The 22,357-nt window shown below is 49.8% G+C and overlaps 1 protein-coding gene across 6 annotated transcripts in view; it reads left to right on the forward strand.

Annotated features, from left to right (window-relative positions):
* SEPTIN6 (septin 6) overlaps positions 1-22,357 on the forward strand; it is a 60,638-nt gene that overhangs the window by 17,789 nt on the left and 20,492 nt on the right. For all 6 annotated transcript variants that reach the window (XM_044236077.1, XM_044236078.1, XM_044236079.1 and 3 more), the window contains exons 2-4: positions 253-367; positions 7,545-7,740; positions 20,082-20,268. In XM_044236077.1, coding sequence (XP_044092012.1) covers positions 253-367; positions 7,545-7,740; positions 20,082-20,268 — 498 coding nt within the window. The remainder of the gene's footprint in view (positions 1-252; positions 368-7,544; positions 7,741-20,081; positions 20,269-22,357) is intronic.

A 22,357-nucleotide genomic window follows, 5' to 3' on the forward strand; every position in this document is an offset into this window, starting at 1 on the left:
TGCTCTGCGTGGACCCATGGTGACCTTCACCGTGGAGCCCACAGAGGCCTGCACTTGAGAAGCCATGACTTCTAAGCCAGTGGCCCTTCTGCTTCGGGGCAGGGAGGAGCTAAGGGAATATGGGGACCCACCAGGCTTGGGTTTGGGGGACTACTTCCTCGCTTGTGGGTCATTTGCATGAGAAGGGAGAACCCAGATTGCTTTTAAGCACATTTTCATTTTCTCCCCTCTCCGCCTCCCCTCCCAAATTAGGGTGAAGGTTGCCGCACAGTCCCCCTGGCTGGACACGTGGGGTTTGACAGCTTGCCCGACCAGCTGGTGAATAAGTCCGTCAGCGAGGGCTTCTGCTTCAACATCCTGTGCGTGGGTGAGTATTTCCACAGCAGGAAACGCTATTACAGAATATGGATCCTTTAATGGCTGCATGTGGCTTGGCAGGTAATTAGGTTAAATACAGTGTCATTCTGGTCCATTTGCAAAAGTGTCTTCCTCCTTCTTCCTCTTTAATCCCTCTGTTTGCCTTTGTGAGCAGCCAGCCCTGATGATGTTTTTCTCTGCTCAGACCAGAACACCAGGCCAGACCTTGCAGGGAAACTGAGCCGTGTGACACCCAGTGGAAATTTTTGTAAGGGAGCTGGCTGGCTCAGCTACCATGGTCAAGTTCACTTGGACTGCAGGAAATGGGAGCCAGGGCAGGACTAGGAGGGAGGCTGATGGCTGTGGTAGGATGCCTGCCAATCGGCTGTGGGCAGCAGGGTGGGGCTCTCCTCTGCAGCTTTGTGGTGCTCCGTCTGAGCTCAAGGCGAAAGTTCTTTTCTTCCCTTTGAGCATATGCCTGGGTGGCTCAGGTGGTTAAGCTTCCGGCTCCCTGCTCAGTAGGGAACCTGCTTCTCCCTCATCCTCTGCCTGCTGCTCCCCCTGCTTGTGCTCGCTCTTTCTCTCTCTCTCTGACCAATAAATAAATAAATGAAAATCTTAAAAAAAAAAGTATATCTCCACGTGGACCCTTAATCTCAAATGTGGGAGCCAGGCGTTCATCACCTCTCATGTGCTCATCACAGCGCCAAGAGAGTTCAGTAATGTTTGTGAAATGAATGAATGAGTTGACCCCATGGGCACCATTCGTTCTGTTTCTCAAACACTTTGCGTAGTAGCAGTTCGAGTCCTTCCAAGGACTCTGTGGTTCGAGCAGAGTGAGTACCATTTGTATCTTCACGGAGCAGGTGGAGACCCAGACATCTGGGGAGGATAAGAGACTTGACCAGGGCAACGCAGAGTAGGTGGGGGAGCGCGGACAAGGCCTGAGGTCTGACTGTGACCCCTTGACCCTCTCACTGTTTCTCTAACTGCTGCCAACGACATCTCTTGAGAACGCAAAGGCACTTCGGAAATGGTCAGGCACCAGCCACACAAACACGAGGAACAGCAGTTCCTTGACATTCTTAGGCTTTCCAAAGTCCCAAATTTGCAAACACGATGATAGCATACGATTTTCACTCTATTGGGCTGCAAAGTCTACCTGCACATTTTCAGCGCCCTTCTTCCAAACCTTAATGACTGTAGAAATACTATAACAGAGTCTGTTTGTCCACTGGTTGGAACACTCAGACACTCTTGTTGATTGCCCTTAGTTTTCTAGAGAGTGTATGGAGAACTCGTTCATGTTGAGGCTCCAAACTCCTGCTGAACTGGATATTTTACTCTTTTTTAAAAATTTTTATTTTTCTATAATTTTTAAAAATGATTTTATTTATTTGACAGAGGGAGATCACAAGTAGGCAGAGAGGCAGGCAGAGAGTGGGGGGAAGCAGGCTCCCTGCCGAGCAGAGAACCCAATGCAGGCCTCGATCCCAGGACCCTAAGACCATAACCTGAGCCGAAGGCAGAGGCTTTAACCCACTGAGCCACCCAGGCACCCTGGATATTTTACTCTTTAATGTCATCTACAGTTCTATTTTCTAACTAGGGTCATTCATTTTCTTGGACTCTTTCTTTTTCTTTTCCTCCATCCTTAGAGCTCTCTTTGTTGTTGTTTTTTTAAGATTTTATTTATTTGACAGAGAGAGAGTGGGAGAGAAAGAGAGCACAAGCAGGGGGAGCGGCAAAGGGAGAGGGAGAAGCAGGCTCCTCACTGAGCGGGGGGCCCAACTCAGGGCTCGATCTCAGGACCCTGGGATCATGACCTGAACCGAAGGCAGACTCTTAACTGACTGAGCCACCCAGGGGCCCCTTAGCCCTCTTTCTCAATCATTTCCTATAGGAGAATAACTGGACACTCAGGGGACGAGTAGACAACAAGGAGGCCACTTCTTAGTATGGACGACAGGCAGTCAGCTAGGCTCGCTTACTGGCCAAATGACTGTCCCCCACACGTCAGCTTGGGAACCCAGGAGATGACAATATGGGCGTCACAGAATTACATACTGTGGGCCTTGGCATCCAGAGCTAGGCCAGCAGTTCTTCAAGTGCTGAAGTCTACTACTCGTGGTTATGATGCGATGCTATTAGGAGAAGGACACAAAATAAACAGAAGCCACAGTGCTCAACACCGAGGTGCCATCATGTCCAATATCAGCACTGCCAAATTGCTTTGATCTTTGGGTGTTGGCCAGCTTACTTCGCATAATATTTGATTACCGCAAAATTTCCGCGCAAACATATTGGATTCCCTTGGCATCCCTCCCAGAGCTCCGCACGACCTGCACTGAAGCCGAGGAGCTCAGAAGTGACAGGACAGACCCACCCTCATCAACCTGTCAACGAGGGGTCGTCTGGCGGGTGACTGAGGCTCCAGGAGGGAGGCTGCGGAAATCGGAATGGCTTCCCAAGGGCCGGAAGTGTAGTACGCTTGGACCACCAGACCATGGGCTCCCTCAGGGCCCTGAAGAGGAGGCAGCCAAGCTCAAGGCAAAGGAGTGGGAGGAAGAGTGAACCCCTGTCCTCGAGTTCCCGCCCAGGCGCAGGACAGCGGCAGCCACTCGGCGTGCCCCTGCTGGGGTAGAATTTCTCCACCGCCCCCGACCCTTCAAGAGGGGAGGAGCAGGAAGGAGATCCTCACCCCCAAGAATCACCCCCTCTTTTTCTTGCGGCACCTGCCAGGTCCCAGGAAATCACCCTAGTAGCCCCCCTCTTGGCACTGCGGGGGCGCCCCGTGGATGCCCCGGCCTGGACTGGGTTCGTTTCGTTCCCCATCCCTGATCCAAATAAGCCGGCAGCCCGCACACCTCCTGCTCTCTGTTCTCACAACCCTGTCATTGCTCAGAGAACCCACAATTTGGGCTGAGGTCATGAGCGGTTTAGATGGGCTCTTAGGCAGCAATCTCAGCCCAGCCATGGGAATGGGTACTGTCACCGGCTTGGCCAGGGGTCTGTAGCTTGCCTGCGGGAGGTGACCTTTTCTCCCGCAGGACTTTCGGTGGTTGTGCCTTCAGGCCTACGGCTGGTGCGTAACTATCAGGTTTACTCCTGTAATGACTGTTCTCAGATAAGTCTGTTTGGGCCTAGCCTCTGTCCTCCCGAAGGATTTTTTTCTTCTTTTCTCCTAGGGCATGTTAAGGTCGAACTGATAGTAGCCCTAGCTTCAGTTACGAATAGAGACCTAGGACATTCGGATCACAGCATTGTTTATCTGGGTGCTGGGCTGCTGGCCGTAGGGGTCCAAGCCCAGCAGACTGAGTACCCTCTACCCTGACGGGAGTGTGTGCCCAAGAGCACAGGTGCGTGGTGGGACAGAGAGACAGAAATTTTGTGAATCCAGAGCCTAATTCATATGTAAGGCTACCAATAAATGGCACCCAATAGAGGGCCTGTTATGACTCCTGTTATGACTTCTATAATTATTATTATTATGGAATAATTACTGAGTGGGCTGAGGTTGCCCTCTCCATCCCCAGCCCTCCCCCACCCCCGACAAAAAACATACACTAATCGCTTAGCTCTGTTAATGGCAAAGATCCCAGGAGTCTAGATCTAGTGCAGGAGGCCTCGGCCACCAGAGCCAGCAGGACCAATGTCCTGGGGCTGGTTGCTCTTTTCTGCCAGGAGGGAGCTGCAGAGGGACGCTGCCCTCCAAATGTACCAGCAACAGTGACGCCCATGAAGAGTGCAGAGAGTCATAATGATAATATTTATTCTGAAGCTGCTCAGGATTCCAGGCTCAACTGGGCCGTGTTGAACTTGGAATAAAACACACACGAGAAGGAGATCTGCAACAGGCTGGGCGAGCCTGCTCCAGCACAACCCTCGGGGCCAGGCCTCAGCAAGGTTAGGAAGGAGAAGAGGGCAAGGTTACAGAGCCAGCTATGACCTTGTTCCTGTCATTAGTCTCCCTAGGGTTCCTGGAGAATTTCCTTTGGAATACCTCCTTGTTGAACCTGGGAAATGGCTCTCTTCGTTCGCAGCTTGCAGAGACCTCCGCTGCAGGGACCACGAGCTCCTTGCAAACAAGGACGGTGGCTATCCTGTGCACTGTTGTATCTTTCGTCCCTAAAATCGTGCATAGCTCCGGTGAGAGGCCCTGTGAACATTTGTCAAGTGACAAATGAGCTGATATTACATGCCCGTGGGATGCACTTGGGCTTATTGGTTATACGTCTGGGCTCCAGTGTCTGACTGGATTCAGGGCCCGCTCTGCCAGTGACTCCTCAGGGACCCTAGACCAGTTCCTTCCTCCCACTTTTTACAGATGAGGAAGGAGAGGAATGGAGAGACTGGGGAGTAGGGCAAATTCACACGGCTGGCAAGTGGCTTGGCTAACCCTTTGGTAACCAAAAGTCAAATAGTAATATCTACTTCCTAGGTTCATTGTGGGGAACAAATAAGGAAAGCTTTGTGTCACAGCTGTGCCTGGTACGTACAAAGTGCTCCAGAAACCACCGCTATCATTATTAGTCTGAACCTGTTCGTTTTCTGGGGAATGCATCTGTCCGGGCAAAGGATGTGGACATTAGCGGCAGACAGGAAAAAAGGGTGGATTATCCCAGGCAGTGTAGTTTGAAAAAGCGGATCTCACGTTACACGTTTCCAATGGAAATTCTTTGTTTAAAAAACCGGGTGTTTCCAGCATCCTATCTCCATCAAGCAAAGTGAGATGGAGTCTTCTGTGCCCGTGATGACGACCTTAAAAGGGTTAAGAAATCCCGCTGTCTGTTGGAGGAGGGAGGAGGAGAGAGAAATTGAACCCTGGGGACTCCCTGGGTTTCCTGTTGGAAACTGCCAAGTCCCCCACCTTCCTGCAGGGGTGTGGAGTCTGCTGACCTGACCCGATCCTCCTCCATGCTGGGTCCCCAGGGCAGCGTGGGAGGGGACTGCATCCTAGGCTCAGGCTGGGTCTGTGCCAACCACAGAGAGGGACCCCCACACCCTGCAGGCTCCACACTGATGGACCAGCTCACTTGATTCTCTGTCCTCTTCTCAGGTTGCATTTATCACAATTCCCTGGACGCCGGCGGGTTCCTGTCTTCCACTCATCGTTGGGCATCCAATTTCCACAGCCCTTTTGTGCTGGCAGGCATTCGCTTGGTCATTTGCCCTGCCGCTCCTCCCTTGTGCGCTGCCCTGCCCTGCCCTGCTCTGTCTGGCGGCCCTCCATTCCTCCAGCTGTGCAAACAGCAGCCGCCTGAGCCGCCTCTGGGCACGGGCACGCCTGGGCTAAGCCTTCTGAGGAGCACGGAAGATGCCCCATCCCTGTTCTCTGAGGATCTTGGGATCAGGGGCTGGGGAGCCAGCTCTGGGTGCTAGGGGACAGGGCTCAGCACTCTAGGAGCTGCGGGGAGCTTAGCCGAGAGCTCACTGAACAGAAGGAGGTGGGGATGTCCCTGGAAAGTTCATCAGGCGCACACAAACATGGGCTCCAAGGGGCCCAGAGGGGAGATGAAGGAGCCACCCGCTGTGTCCCCACATCAGCGGCTCTTGTCTCCTGGTCAGCGGCTCTTGTCTCCTCCTCAAGGGAGCTACACCCCCACCTGGGGCGGGGAGAGGGGGTGATACATTCCGTTGCTTGGCCAAATGTGTCACCTCCCATGGCTAAGGCCCCATCTCACTCAATCCTTCTGGAGACCCAAATACTTCCTGTTCCTTTAGGGAGGGGGGGAATGGGGGGCCTCTTCTGGGGGAATCTTTGCCGCTAATAGGTATAGCAGACCTTGGCTGGAAACATGATCTGGGGAGGGACCATTTCCCTGCACCCTGGCAATCCACCACGGTAGTGAGACCTGGCTACGAAGCTGGGTTGGGGGGCTGGGGAGCCAGGCTGAGTTGAATGTTCTTCTTGTTCTCAATCTCTCTCATCAGTCGCTACACACACAGAAAGCTCTCATCCGAGAGAGATTTGAAAAAGCGCCCCCTGTATTCATGGCTCATCATTCAGGATGAAAGGCAGGCAGGAGGCAGAGCTAGACACACCCAGAGGGCGGAAAGGGAGGGGGCCCTTTGCGTTTACATGTTCTTGTGGTGCGGCTCTAACCCTAGCCCTGGAGAGCAGAAGAGCAGGGTGGTCCAGAAGAGGCAATCCGGGGTGATTAGCTACTGAACCCTTTATTCCTGGCATTCCTGACTCGCTGGGGGGGGGGTGGAAGCCCAAATACAGTTTGGATCTCTGGAGATGACAAGCCTCTGTAGCGCCCAGCCCAGCTTGGGGCCTTCTGGCACATTCCTCCCCAACTCCCAGGCCACCAACTAACTCTCCTCCAACGTCTTCTTTCCCTGAAGACCCCTTGGCTCCTGGCAGTGGCTTGACCTCCCTCGGATCTCTCAGGAATGACCTCCACAAAACTTCACCGGTGTCCGCAGGCTTTCCCCCCCCGACTCCTCTCCCTGGGTGTGAAAGTCAAGACTTGAAATTCCAATGGTTTAGTTTATTAGTATCCCGCAGCCTGTTAGTTAAACAAACAAATGACTGGTTTGTTTGAAATTTAAGAAGAAGAATGTGTGGCCTGCTAATTTCCCACCCCCTTAGCTAAAAATGGCCTCCCCACTGGGATACACATCCAGGCTTGTGCAGAGCGCAGTCTGGGCCCGGCAGGGAGGTGAGGTGGCGATGAAAATCGAAAACAGCCCTTTAATTTTTATCACAAAAGCTATGCATGTTCCACCTAGAAAACTTGGAAAATACACAGAAGCAGGAGGAGAGAAAGGAAAACCGCACATCACCCTCACTACGCAGTGATAGCCATCTTGCTAAGTGTATTGTGTGCCCTTCTGGACTTTTTCCAGGTATAACTGCTACCTCTCCATCACTGCCGGCAACAGAGTTCTTTTTCTGACGATAAAAGCTGTGCGTCTGCAACCTTGAAATGACACAAAAATGGGAAGACTAAAAGGAAAATTACCCAGGTTCCACTCTCCTGAGAAGCTCCTGCTGATACGTTGATGCAGTTCCTCTCAGTGACTTCCACTTACCTGAGAGCCAACAGTCTGTCTAGTTTTACACGCTCTTCAGTTACCGCGCACATGCTCCCACGTCAATGAATATACGTCCAAAACCCGATGTGGGGTCCGCAGGGCCGTTGGGGGGACAGACCGTAATTTAATCTTTTGCTTTTCAGGAGAGACAGGTTTGGGCAAATCTACCCTCATGGACACCTTGTTCAACACCAAGTTTGAGGGGGAGCCAGCCACCCACACACAGCCGGGTGTCCAGCTCCGGTCCAACACCTATGACCTCCAAGAGAGCAACGTGGGGCTGAAGCTCACCATCGTTAGCACGGTGGGCTTTGGGGACCAGATCAACAAGGAGGACAGGTAAGGAAGGGGACGGTGTGGAGGCTGGTGGGAAGCCATGGGGAGGAGCCCACCGTGGGGACCTGCCTGGATCTCCTCCCAAAATGGCCGTGGACATGTACCAAGCGCTGCCCTCCTCCCCAGGTTTCCATTTCCACCAATCATTGTAGTCCATGCACTCTGCCAAAAGAAAGTTATCTTTCCGAGATACATGGATGAGGTCTCTATTCCATGTGGCAGACGCGTACTGAGTCCTTCCTACCTTGTGCCCTGACAACCTAAAAAGGAATGACTTTGTCTCTGTCCTTGAGGCACTCACAGGGGAGGCCAGTTTTGAACAAATAAGTTCCATCAAGTGTGATATGCTCTGGGAAGAACAAGGTACAAAGAGGTAAAGGGCAAGTAACAAAGAGCACACGAAGGAGACAACAAAGGTCTGGGAAGCCTTCCCTCCTCATCTGGACCTTGAAGGATGAACTCTTGCCAGACAGACAAGGGAAGGAAGGGAAGGGAAGTCTGGGCCGGGGGAATGCTTGTACAAAGGCAAAGTGTGGAAGACTATGGAATATTCTAGAGATCTATGGCTTCCTTGGTTTAGCTAGCTCAGAGGCAGATAGACTGTGGAGCTAATGAAGCTTAAGCTTCATGGCCCTCATTTGCATAGGCCCTGCCAAGTTCCTGGAACTAATTTTTCGTCATAATGTTGTTTTGACTTTCTGGAGGGCCCTTCTTCTAAGTGCATAAGCTTGATGTCCCACAGTACCTGTGTCTGCCCCTGGGCTGGGGCTTGGCGTGAGCGAGGGAAAAATCGGGGAGATGAGCCTGAAGAGGGAAGCAGAGTCAGGTCATGGGGGAATTTCTAGAATGTGCAGATATGGAGCCATTGAGAGGCTTTATGAAGTAGAATGAGATAGTCTTAGGGCATCTGGGTGGCTCAGTCGGTCAAGCGTCTGCCTTTGGCTCAGGTCACGATCCCAGGGTCCTGGGATGGAGTCACGAGGTGGGCTTCCTGCTCATCCGGGAGCTGCTTCTCCCTCTTCCTGGCCCCTGCTTGTGTGTGCTTTTTTTCTCTCTCAAATAAGTAAATAAAATCTTAAAAAAAGAGAGAAGGAGATAGTCTGATTGGCCTTGAAGTAGGTTCTTTGGAAGGGTAGGGAGGGCAAGAAGACCAATTAGGAGACTACTGGACCAATTAGATTGAGGCCAGAGCTAACACAGGTGCTGAGATAGGAAAGAGGAGGCAGGTTTGGTAAATATGGAGTAGATAGAATCAACAGAACTCGGCAGAGACTTGGTATGGGGTTGTGAAGGCAAGAGAAGGATCTAGAATGAGGCCCAGATTTCTGGCTTTGGAGAGTGGACAAATGGTGGCAGCATTCAGCAGGAGAATTCATTTTAGACCTGCTGAGGTTGAGCTGTCCGTGGCCTACTGAGACCCCCTGATGACCTTCTGTGGTAGGCAGCTGAATATGCAGGGGTTAGAGGTCGGCAGAGGGTCAGCCCTGGAAATATCGATTGGGATTGTCAAGGTAGAGGTGCTGTGTTCCAACCGCAGACACATGCAAGATCACCCAGGGATCATAGTGGAGTGTGGTAAACACTGGGGTACAGACAAAAAGCTAAGGGTAAGTCAGCAGATGGAGCAAAGGACCCATTCTGGAAACAGACCGAGCAGGAGTACGCAGAGAGACTGTGGGGCTGTGTGGGGGGGGCAGCTTGTGTTAAGAGTGGAGTGCGGGGTGGGGGGCGGGTGGGATGGCTTAGACACCGGGATGTGTTGAGGGAGGGGGTCAGGTGCCATGTGCATTTCACTAGATGTCACATGGTTAGCACACGGCCTGTCTCAGAGAAGGCCATTCATCATTCTGAGCGGTGTCTGTTCATCCTTTGAGGATCCTCTTGCTTCTTAGCCGAACTGGATCTCCAGTTCGCCTGTTTCTCCCTTGAAGTTCCAACAATCGTACTCATTTCCCGATAATGAGTAAATATATTTAGCTTCTTAATAATTGAACTGAATTTGGTTTTTCGTTGGAAATTCTAGACGGACATCTCTGCTTTTTATAGCTTTGCTTATTATGCTAATTTTGTTCCGTTGAGAATAAATCGGACCCTGGGCAAAGGGGATGGATATTTGGGGTCATCTCAGCTGCAGATGGCTCGGGAACTTTTCAATTAAATTTTTCACGATTCTTGGCAACATGCATTTAACATATCTGACATTGGAAACTGCTTTGGTAATGACAGTTTGGGAGGACTGAGCTGATACAGCCCCTTAGAGGCTAATCTACTTCCATTACATTGGTAATATCCTTATTGTTTTTCCTGATTATAAACATGATGCATACTAATACAAAATCAAATAATACAAACTCAAATAAGTAGAAATGAAAAGCCTCTCAGAAACTGGGCGGGAGAGCAGAGGTGGGGCAAGCTCCAGGGATTTGTAATAAAAAGCAGTGTTTTCTCCATACTGATGGGATCATTTGGGCATAGATAAGTCAGTGCAGCCGCACTGAAGCAGAGAACCAGAATGCAATCCTTTACCCATGGTGCATGGTCTTCTAAGAAGAGGAGTGATTAAGGCCGTACCCTGGGGAAAGCCACTGTTTAATAAAAGATGCAGAAGCATGGGATGCCTGGGTGGTTCAGTTGGGTAAACGTCTGTCTTCAGCTCAGGTCATGATCCCAGGTCCTGGGATCGCGCCAAGCATCTGGCTCCCTGCTCAACGGGGAGTCTGTTTCTCCCTCTGCCTCACCCCACCTGCTTGTGGATCCCTGGCACTCTTAACTCACTCTCTCTGTCAAATAAATGGATACAACCTTTCAAAATCCAAAAAGATGCAGGAGCACAGGAACTGAAGGAGACAGAGGACAGGCTAGAAAGAGGTGTGTTTAGGAACTTACGTTTTGGTCCAGACCGACCTGGGTTCAAATCCCATCTTGCTACTGATGAGCGATGTTGGTACAAGTGTTCTGTGCCGCTCTTGGCCTATTGATAACTATTGTCCTGGCTGGTCCCACGCTTGTGGCTTCTTACGATTGCAAGATGGTCTCAGCAATAAGGACCAGGGAACTTGGAGACCAGAAAAGTTTATTATTTGCAGGTCCTGGAAAGCACATGGCACAGCTGGGACCACACAGTGAGGTCGCAGGATAGAGAAAGAGAAACCGGGTGTGGGTCTGGCGTTCTGCTTTTATTGAGATGGAGAGTTTAGGTCTAGGATTTGGTGGGCTTGCTCTAGATGGATGAATTTATTTATTTATTTATTTATTTTATTTATTTAGTCACTTGAGAGAGTGAGTAAGAGAGAGCACAAGCTGGGGGAAGTGTAGGGGTAAGGCAGAGGGAAAAGATGACTCCCCGCTGAGCAGGAAGCTGGACATAGGGCTCAATCTCAGGACCCTGGGATCATGACCTGAGCCAAAGGCAGACGTGAAACCTACTGAGCCACCCAGGCGCCCCTAGATGGGCAAATTTAAAACATAAGAGAATTTTAAGCAGGAGAAGAGAAAAAACATGTGGCCCAAATGGTCTCATGGAAATCAACTAAGATTTCTGAAACAAAGGAGCCCCGTGGCGGGTGGTGGCAGCGGAGGGAGGGCTGACTCTTTACCTGAAGGAGGCTGGCAGTGTTTATTCCAGATAGTCAGTTGTCTTTGAAGTGGATGCTTCTGCAATAAAACTTAAATCAGGCACTTGGCATGGCAGAAAAGAAAAACCAACCCTCGGAGCTTACACCATAAGACACTTAAATTCTCTATAGCTCAGTTTTCCCACCTGTAGAGTGGGGATGACGATAGTACTAGTATCTACCCTAGAGGGCTGTGGTGAGGCATACTTGCTGTGTTTGGCATATGGAATGGCCCAGCAGTGGTGGGCACAGGGACGCTGGGTGGCTCAGTCCATTAAGTGCCTGCCTTCCGCTCAGGTCATGATTCCCAAGGTCCTAGGATTGAGCCCCGCATCAGGCTCTCTGCTCAGTGGGGAGCCTGCTTCTCCCTCTCCCTCTGATCCTCCTCCCACTTGAGCTCTCTCCCTCTCTCTCTCTCTCTCATAAATAAATAAATACCTAAAAAAAAAGCAGTGCCCAACACAGAGTAACTAGGGAACAGAAGATATTGTTATGATCATTACTTTTATTGGTAGAAGAATTGAGGGAAAGTTGTACCATGTAGCATAATGGGAGAGAATAACAAATGGAACTGAAAAATATCCATTGGCTTTGGCAATATGAAGGTCATTAATACACTAAGGAATAATAATTCCAGGGAAGTTGTGGGTGGAAGCTAAATGGCCATGAGTGAATGGAAGATAAGTAAGTAAAGGCATCAGAGTAGCAAAAAGAGCAACAGGACAGAAAAGTGGGACTAAGATCAAATGCATGTTTACATGGGAATTTGCCATATGTAAGTCAGCAGGGAAAGAATGGACTATTCAAGAGAATGTGCTGGAAAAATAGGCCATCCATCAGGAAAAAATAAAACGAGACCGTCCCACACAAACACTAGGCAAAAAATAGATTCCAGATGGATTGAAAACAAATTCTAAAAATATAAGGAGAAAATATAGAAGAATGTTTTTATAGCTTTAGGGATAAAGAAGGTTTTTCTAATTGTGACACAAAATCCCAAAGCCATGTAAGAAATGACCAACACATTTAAACTTTCTAAAATTAGGGGAAAAAAAACCTTTGCATACTGAAAGATGCTATAAACAAAAGACAAACTACAAACAGGGAGAAGATATTTGCAACCTATGTCACAGACAAATGATTCTTCTGAAGTGTGAAAAGAGCTTCTCCAGTTCAGTGAGAAATAAACAGGTAACTGACAGAAGGGGGCGGGAGGAATAGAAATTGACAACTAACCTACAAACCCAGACTCATCCCACAGTCACCAGTGTTTAGGAAGAGCAAAATGAAACAAAGATTTTTTATCCATCAGAGTTGCAAAAATAAGAGACAAAGAGACAATGGCTGCTAACACCAGCTAATTTCATTCATGTTGCTGGAGAATGTAACTGGATACAGATGTTTTAAAGGGCAGATGTGGTGGGACATATTAAAATCTTAAATGTGGCTACCTTATGATCCAGCAATTCCACTTGTAAGAATACAGCCGAGGGAAACAATTGCACACATTCATGAAAAACATACAGAGTGTTCACTGCTGCATTGGATATGGAAAAAAAAATTCGTAAGCACCTGAAATTTCCACCAATAGAGCAGCTAAATGAGCTATGGTACAACCGTACCATGGAATACGTTTGGCAGTTTAAAAAAAAGGCAAATCTGTGTACACTCATGTGGGGATGTTATTAAGTGAAAAGAGAGGTTGCAGAATGATAATGATACACAGATCATGACGCCATTTGTATAAGCCCGCCCTTCCCAATGAAACACCAAACACGACCCCCGCCATCAATGCAGAGAAAAAGATCTGTGAGGTGAACAAACAAACTGAAATCGTAGTTACCTCCGAGGAGGGGAGATCGAGTCCCAGGTTGGGTGTAGAGATTACTACAAAAAATAAATACAAACTTAAAAAAAAAAAAGTCGCGGGACGCCTGGGTGGCGCAGTTGGTTAAATGACTGCCTCCGGCTCAGGGCGTGATCCTGGAGTCCCGGGATCGAGTCCCACATCAGGCTCCCAGCTCCATGGGGAGTCTGCTTCTCCCTCTGACCTTCTCCTCGCTCATGCTCTCTCTCACTGTCTCTCTCTCTCAAATAAATAAAATAAAATCTTAAAAAAAAAGAAAAATTAAAAAAAAAAAAAAAGTCGCTCCTGACCTCTACACACTGCCTTATCTCTTTTTCCCAGTTCAGGAAAGCTTTTTAAGGGAGTGGTCTACACCCACTTTCTGTGTTTTTGAGGCTGAGAGAGAGAGGGTGAGGGCTTGAACGGGAATGGAAGCTTCGAGGACAGAGAGAAGGAGGCAGGTATGAGAGAAAGAATCCACAACACCTAGTAACCTAATTGATGTGGGGGATCTAGTTCAGTTGATAACATTACACTAAATGTCAACTGTCTGCCAGATACGTGTGAGGTGCCTGGGATACTAAGAAATAAGCAAGTTGTGGTTTAATGGAAGGGACTAATACGTAACCTACAAATTCTACACAGTGTAGTGAGTACCGTAACAAAGGCACATGGAGAGAGCTGTGGGGAAAAGTGTAGCCATCAGCAGAGCCTGGTGGGGGTTTCAGGTGGGGAGGAGGGGGTCAGGAATGGCTGAGCTAAGTCTTGAAATCGCGTGGGATGCGCACAAGTTAGCCAACCGGCATACTGTGGGTATTCGGTACCTATCTGTCGAGTGAATGAAACATACATTCAAGGGGAAAAGAAAATTTTAAAAATACCTCTAAGGTTTTATCTTTCAAGACAAAATGGATCCACTGAACGTTCTTAATGAGGATGCCAGTGAGGGTAGAAAACAGTCTACGATGTGTCGGAGACTGAATGAGAATGAATGAATGAGTGAATGAATGATTCTTTCCAAAAGATCTCCATTTACCCATTAAATATTTATTGAACTTCTATTATATGCCTGGCCCTGGCATATGAGAATGAATGAATGAGTGAATGAATGATTCTTTCCAAAAGATCTGCATTTACCCATTAAATATTTATTGAACTTCTATTATATGCCAAGCTCTGTTCCTGAGGGAACAAAAGGCATAGGGCAGTAGTTGGATAGAAATGTGTGGTTGAGAGGGGTTGGGTTGAGGAAATATCTTTCTTTTGAGATGAGGGAAGAGTCCAGCATATTTACAGGTTGAAGAGTCAGTCGGGGGTGAGGACCCCAGAGATGAAACAAGATTATCAAAGAGTGGAGATGTCACACGCGAGCAAGTTTTGGAGCTCGAGGAAAGCAGTGAAATTTTGGAAGGGTCCGTGGAGGCCATGGGAAGGGAGCCAGTCAAGGTCAAGGTTGCTCTGTCTGACGTTGGAGGCCATGGCTTTGAGTGCCAAGACTTTTGTGATGGCCTCTAGCTAACTTCACAAGCCTCTGTGTGGGAGCAGAGGGCAGGTCCCGAAATGTTTTCAGCGCAGCAATTTGCTGGCCCGCTAAGGTGGAGGGGAGATGAAGGCATTGATAAAAGAGTGTTTCAGGTAATCAGTCATGAGGTTCGGCCCGGGTGGAGGAGGAGATGAGGCCAGCGAGGGGCTGATTGCCAGTGAGACAATGGAGAGAGGTCAGGGTACCCCAGGAGTCCGTGAGGCAAAAGGTCAGGTGGAGGAGGATCCAAGGTGTAAGAGGGTTGGAAAGGTGAGAGGTCATGGTCAGAGAGCGGGGGGTTAGAGGATGTCTTGGGGGAAGCTGATGCGGCCAATGGTAAGATGTGTCGGTGGCTGAAGCAGATGGAGCCTGAGAGTTGTGGAGTTTGCACAATCAGGGAATAAAGAGGCTGAAGTCGGACGGGTTGTCCAGGGGCACACTGCTGACTGCTGACACCCAGACCGGGAGAGAGACCGCGTGGGTCAGGCGCCGCCAGAAGACGACAGAATAGGTCTCGAGCGAAAAAAAAGGTAGAGGAGGAATTGTCTCGCAGTGGCACCGGGGGGCTGCAGGAAGGCCCGCCCTGCTGACCCCAAGGCACACAGGCTGTGGGAGAGGACTTCTGGGTGGGACTGGGGAGTCTGCAGTTCCTACAAGCCTGCATGTTCGGCTCTGACCTTGTGCCTCCTTGGTTTTGCTGGCGGAGACAATTGTGTCAAGCACAGCGGGTGTGACCAGACCTTGTAGGGTTGTGGTTGTGGGGGCACTCGGATGGCTGTGGCTACGCAGAGGATGGCACATGGGAGAGGGAAGAGACTGGGGTGACCTGAAGGTGTCTAGGAGGCATCTAGGAAGGTGTCTAGGAAGCGTGACTGGGGGGCAGTGAGCACTGCAGCCATGGAATGCACAAGACATCTCAGGGATCACGTGTGTGCAATGTGTAGAATGATGGCAAAACATGGTCCAGGATGGAACCTTCGAGACAGGCCAATATTTAGGGTGAGTGAGAAAGAAGTGGTCTGTGGGCAGGAGAGAATGGCAGCAGGAAGCCAGAGGGCAGTGTTTCAGGAAGGGACTTGTCATCAGTGTCTAGAAAGGTGACAGTTGAAAAGTGCTTGCTGAGGGCACCTGGGTGGCTCAATTGGTTGAGCGACTGCCTTCGGCTCAGGTCATGATCCCAGACTTGCAGGATCGAGTCCCGCATCAGGCTCCCAGCTCCGTGGGGAGTCTGCTTCTCCCTCTGACCTTCTCCTCTCTCCTGCTCTCTCTCACTCATTGTCTCTCAAATAAATAAGATTTAAAAAAAAAAAAGAAAAGTGCTTGCTGAGGGGGTAGAATCATTAGTTTTCTAGAATACGGCTGTTTAAGAAACCCAAGGTAGTCATCTGGAAAACAATTCTAATGAATACCAGTGCAGTTAGGTAGCCATTTTTTAAAAACATTTTTTTATTTATTTGAGAGAGAGAGAGATCACAAGTAGGCAGAGAGGCAGGCAGAGAGAGAGGGGGAAGCAGGCTCCCCGTGGAGCAGAGAGCCCAATGAGGGGCTCGATCCCAGGACCCCGGAATCGTGACCTGAGCCGAAGGCAGAGGGTTAACTCACTGAGCCACCCAGGTGCCCCAATTGTCTTCCTTTTAGAGACTGAGTAATATTCCATTGTCTGGCTCTCCCCCATTTTGTTTAGCCAGACATCAGTTGATGGTTACCGGGTCGTTTTCATCTTTTGGCAATTGTGAGAGCGCCGAATCCTAACCACTAGACCACCAGGGATATTTTGGCAATTGTGAATAGTTCTCCTTTCTGTACTAGCTCCCAGCTCCCTTGCCTTCTTCCTATTGAAAATCTCCTCAAGCTCGTTTCTGCCTCTTGACCATTACCTTTGTTATTCCTCTCCGGAATGCTCTTCTCCCAGATTCTCCCACAGCTGTCTTATACCTGTCCATGCAGTGCAGCTTAAAGGTCACATTGTCAGGGAAGCCATCACGATCACTTTTTATCCCTATTATCTAAAGGAATAGAGCAAGGAACCAGAGGTACGGCTCAGGGCTCGATCCCAGGACCCGGGGATCATGACCTGAGCTGAAGGCAGATGTTTAACCCACTGAGCCACCCGGGTGCCCCAGACCAGGAACTGTTCTGTGCCTTTGGACTCCTTAGCAATCTAGTGAGGTCTGTGGACTCATTCTTCAGATAACCATCTTAAATGCCTAAAATATGCCCGTTATACTAACAATACACTTCTCAAAATATTTTCAATTTGTGATTTAGTAACCCCTGTTACTTTATTAGTTCCTGAAGTAATATCTACATAAAGCTTGAACAACTATCATAATTTAGAAGGTGTCTAAGTATAAATGCTATTTTGAGCTATTTGCAATAACTGTAATAAGAAGTGAAAGCATCAGTGATTTCTATTGACTGTGAAATCACACATATTGCTAAAATTACTGTAGATCGTTACCTACATTTGTACCTGAAAAACCGCTAAGCCTCGGTGAGGGCTCCGTGGAAACAATGTGGTTTTTTCCTACCCAGGTTGGTGGAATCTACAAATTCTCTCCATAGACCCCTTGGAAGTCTGTGGATCAGACTTAGAGCTCATGCCCTAAAATGTGAAAGACACACAGTAGTGACGAGAGGGATGGGTTACGTTGGAATTGGGCTTTTTTGGAAGACTTTCTTTTAGAGAGCGAGAGGGCAAGTGTGCGCCTGCGTGCACATGAGCGGGGGGTGGGGGGGCAGACAGAGAAACTCTCAAGCTGTGCGCAGACGCTGTCTTGGGTCTCGATCTCACCACTTGAGCCGAAACCAAAGTCAGACACCCACGGAGCCGCCCAGGTGCCCCTTAGAACTGGGTTTTGTAGCAGCTGGAAGCCATTGCAGGAGGCCAGGGAGTGATGAGTGGGAGAAGAAAACTGTCTTCTCCATCGTTCCACAGAACCTGGGTGTGAGAGACAGAGAAATTTCCAGCTGAGAAGGCACATGAGGGAAGCCTTGTCTTTGAAGGGGAGTCGGGTATCGCCCGGGAGAAGGAAACATTTGTGCAGACACTGCCTGTGGGAGTGAGGGATTTGATGTATGGTGGACTGGAGGCCAGTGAGCACAGCAGAATGGGGTGGGGAATTCTTCCTATATTCCGGGTAAGTTGGACACCGAGGAGAAGATGAATCACCCAGGACTGGCCGGTTTGGCTGGTCTGATTCAGAGACTCCTAAGGGCCTGAGGCGGCAGCAGAAAGATAGGCCCAGGGCACCACCAGAGACTGAGGGGTGGGGGAGGGCGAGAAAAAACTCAAAACGCACTCTATTCTTTCCTCCTCTGGTTCCTTTTGCAGAACAAAAAAAATGAAGTTTAAAAAAAAAAAAGTTATGTTGGGGCGCCTGGGTGGCTCAGTGGGTTAAAGCCTCTGCCTTTGGCTCAGGTCATGAGCCCAGGGTCCTGGGATCGAGCCCCACATTGGGCTCTCTGCTCAGTGGGGAGCCTGCTTCCTCCTCTCTCTCTACCTGCCTCTCTGCCTACTTATGATTTCTGTCTGTCAAATAAATAAATAAATATTTTTTTAAAAAGTTATGTTAAGGAGGGAAAAAAAAGCAGTGCCAAAAAAAAGCAGTGAATTTGATAATTCAAATGAGCCAATCATCCAAAAATTACTTAGAGAGGTCAAAGGGGTGCAGCCCCCTCCCTTGCTCCTAATTCTTCAGGAACCTTCTAAGGACCTCAGCAACCAAGAGATTCTTGGATGCTGTTCCCCTTCAGAATGATGTTTGGCTCAGAGGCATCAAAGGAAGGAAAAAAAAAAAAAAGGATTTTATTTTTAGAATTTTCTCTGGGACTCCAAGATACCTTGCACCTGGATCTCTCCTCTGTATGTAGTGTTCAGAATCTAGGATTTAGGGTTTTTAATTTTTTTTGTAAGCTATTTTCCCTTCTCTAGCAGGGGGATCTTTCAGAAAGGTTCCAGTTGGGAGCTGCGGCTGGTGGGAAGCATTGGCCGGGTCCTGCTCTCTTTGATTCTGTTTCTGTCTCTGCCAGCTCACCGTGCTGGGTTTGAGAACAAACCTTCTGGCTTGGATGGTGAGGCAGCGGACAGGCTGGTGGGGGGGTGAGAGCAGAGGCAGAGCTGAAGCCGTGCTGACCTAGTTAGAGCTGAGGCAGGCTGCAGAGGTGGCAGAAACGGCCCCGGAGAGAAGAGAGAAGCTTCCCAGGACAGGGAGGAGCAGAGGAGTGGCTCTGGTTTCAGACGCCCTGGCAAGACTTGGGGTCATAAAGGGGACAATGTGTAGAGACTGTGAGCTGAGTGTGTGTGTGTGTGTGTGTGTGTGTACATGTGTGTGGGGGTGGACAATCTTTACCAAATGTTGTCCACTTGCTTAGATTTTAAAGTCACACTCTTGGGGCGCCTGGGTGGCTCAGTGGGTTAAAGCCTCTGCCTTCAGCTCAGGTCATGATCTCAGGGTCCTGGGATCGAGTCCCGCATCGGGCTCTCTGCTCAGCCGGAAGCCTGCTTCCTCCTCTCTCTCCGCCTGCCTCTCTGCCTACTTGTGATCTCTGTCTGTCAAATAAATAAATAAATAAAATATTAAAAAAATAATAATAAAAATAAAGTCACACTCTTGGAGGAAATGAAAACCGGAAAAATATGTGGACCTTAGGGGAGCTGGTGGGCAGTGTCATAAACCCAGCGAGACCGAGCAGAACCCAGGCTGTTCTGAAAAGCTCCCCCCGCAGTGGGTCAAGGAGCGGTCCCGGCCCCCACCAGGTCCCCAGCTCCCACACTAGGCACTGAGGGGAGACGCAGGGAGCACGGATGCAGAACCAGCCTGGAGCATAGTCAGCCCACCCCCCGGGACTGCCCGCGGGCCCCACACTGCCTCGGGCCCCCATGGGGGAGAGAGGAGTGCCCTCTGTGGCCTCTGGCCCTCAGAGGGACAGTCTATTTGAGGGAATGGTCATCCTTGGTGAGTGACAGTAAGTGATCCGATAGCCTAATTATTATTATTATTATTATTTTATGCTCCGGGGTCAGAGAAGGGATTTCTGGCAAAAGTGGGGAAGGCTTCGTGGAAGAAGAGGTGAACAGTCCATGACCCTGAGGGGTGGGAGGGCAGGACTGGGCTGAGAACCGGAGACGCGGGGGGGTCCAGAGTAAAGGTACGCCCAGAGCTGAAGTTGGACCAAGGAGGTGGCGGGCCCTTGGGCCCGACGGGACAGGCAGGCCGATCAATGGGATATGGAGGAACCCAACTGGATGAAGAGAGTCAGATGACCCAGGGCATTTTAAACTTCGAGAAGGGACCGTCCCGAAAGCCCGGGTTGGAAGCAGTCGGGCCATGTCTCTGCTCTTCCCCACCTCACCCCCCAGCTACAAGCCCATTGTGGAATTCATTGACGCCCAGTTTGAGGCTTACCTGCAGGAAGAGCTAAAGATCCGCAGGGTACTGCACACCTACCACGACTCCCGAATCCACGCCTGCTTGTACTTCATCGCCCCCACGGGACATTCCCTGAAGTCTCTGGACCTCGTGACGATGAAGAAGCTGGACAGTAAGGTACGAAGGCAGGGGCGAGGGCGGGCGGGAGGCCGGGCACACGGAAATCCCCCTTACCGGTCTCTCGGGCCCTGCAGGTGCCAGATTGCAGAAGATGCTCTGGGGCCTCCTCATCCTCCCCTTCATTCCCTGATCCTCCAGAGAGATGGTGTTCTTGATCCAGCACCCACGTTGTATGCTTTGTGATCTGTTTTCCTGGCGTGGGGCATGGGTTAACCTCTGGGGGTTAAGGGTGGCTGCAAGCAAGATGGCCGCCTGGGCCTAGGGGCTCAGCCTTTGGCAACGGAGAGGTGTTTTCTTCTTTGCCCCAAGATTAACTGGCCTGTTCGAGAATCGAACATGGCAAACTGGATTTTGAAAGTTACTATTTCTATTATCAGTAATAATTTTAGTAACAGCAGCTAATGTTTGCTAAATCCTCATTATATCCCACTCTGAGGCAAGCACCATCTGGACTGTCTCCTGGAATTCTCACAGCCCAGTAAGGCAAACACCGTCATTATCCCCCACTTACTGGAGGAGACACGGAGGCTCTAAGAGGTTAAGGGACTTGCCTCTTGTCATACAGCTGGTTCCTGGCAGAGTCTAGATTCGAACTCAGATCTCTGGCACCATGTTCTGTGGCCTCCAGGCCTGAAAAAGGTGGCTGCGGGAATCAGTTGTGTCCTTCCCTGAAAGGAACTAAAAAATGTAAGTCCCACGCCAGATGGAAATCAGACAAGGATTCGTCCTCTGAAAGGACTATTCACTGTACAAAAGAATAAAGGCAAGATTCTTTAAAAAGCCTAATCCAATTTCCCCCTAACATTTCCTATGTGCCTGGCCCTGGGGCCAGTACCGTATATGCATTATTTTATTTCATCTTTCCAAGAATCCAAGGTGGTGGTTACCATTATGCCCACTTCCTCTTGAGAACAGTGAGGCACAGAGAGCCAAGTGGCTTTCTCTAGGTCAGACAACTTGTAAGGAGGGGTCCAGGATTTGGACCTGGCTCTCTCTGACTCCAAGGTATTTTATTTTGTGAAATTCTAATTTATATGCATTACTTAGTAGCCTATCCATGATAAAAAGACACTTTCAGCTCAAATCAAAACAGAAGCAAATTTTTGATTTTTTTGCCCCAGGATGCTCACCGCCCACGAGAACTGGGCTGCTCTGGAAAGGTCGCTATGCCCTGCGTGTCCTATATAGGGCAGCAGAGAGCCACGCACCGGTGGTCTGGTGGGTGGGTTGGGTGGAGTTAATCAGCCTTTGGCACATGCTGGTCCTGAGTCCATGGGGACACGTGGAAAGTGACAAGGAGAATTGGCTCTGTCTGCTGTTCCACCTTGGCAATGGCTTTGACCCTCCCACCACTCCCCACTGCCCTGTGTCCTTCGAAGACTTCAAAGAACATACCTGTAGGGTCCCATCTTTCTCTGATCTGCGCATGAAACTGGAGACAACCTTTGCGGGTACTCCTCAGGTAAAGCATAAAGCAGGCTGGCTTTAGCCTCCAAGTGTAGAGCTCCTCCGGGGGCCCAAGGACTGTCAATGATGCTTCCCATCCCCTGCCCCAAGTCTGCTGGTGGCAACACCTCTGCCCCGCACGTGAACCTGAGCCCAGGTGTGCTCTGTCTCACGAAGACATGTGCGTGTCACAATTCTTTACCTTCCCGCCGCAAAATCCCTGTCTCTCCTTGGAGTCATTTCAGGGGCCAGGGCTCAGGTGGATTGAACCTTGGTGTGGCGTTAGGCCTTTGTCCTCCTGTCAGCAATTGGACATATCCACCTGCTTGCTTTGTACAGAAATTAATCGCAAAACAGGCAGGGTAACTCTTGTTTGCATGACGTGTCAGATCACACTGGAGACTGAAAGGGTCCTCTCCCTCCAACTGGGTTGGTTCATAAGTTTACTGCTAGAAAGGAGGTGGGTCCCTAACACACTGGGGCAAACCTGCCCCAGATAGGTTGGAACAATTTACTGTTGACAAGGAGAGGCCCTTGCCCTTCTTGTCAAGCACAGATTCCCAACTGTCATCTTTCTGCTTGGAATCACTCAAGCAGTGACCTCGATATTAAGGTATCACACAGCTCATCGATCTGGAGC

This window comes from Neovison vison, chromosome X (assembly GCF_020171115.1).
Source record: "Neovison vison isolate M4711 chromosome X, ASM_NN_V1, whole genome shotgun sequence".
Classification (NCBI taxonomy): domain Eukaryota; kingdom Metazoa; phylum Chordata; class Mammalia; order Carnivora; family Mustelidae; genus Neogale; species Neogale vison.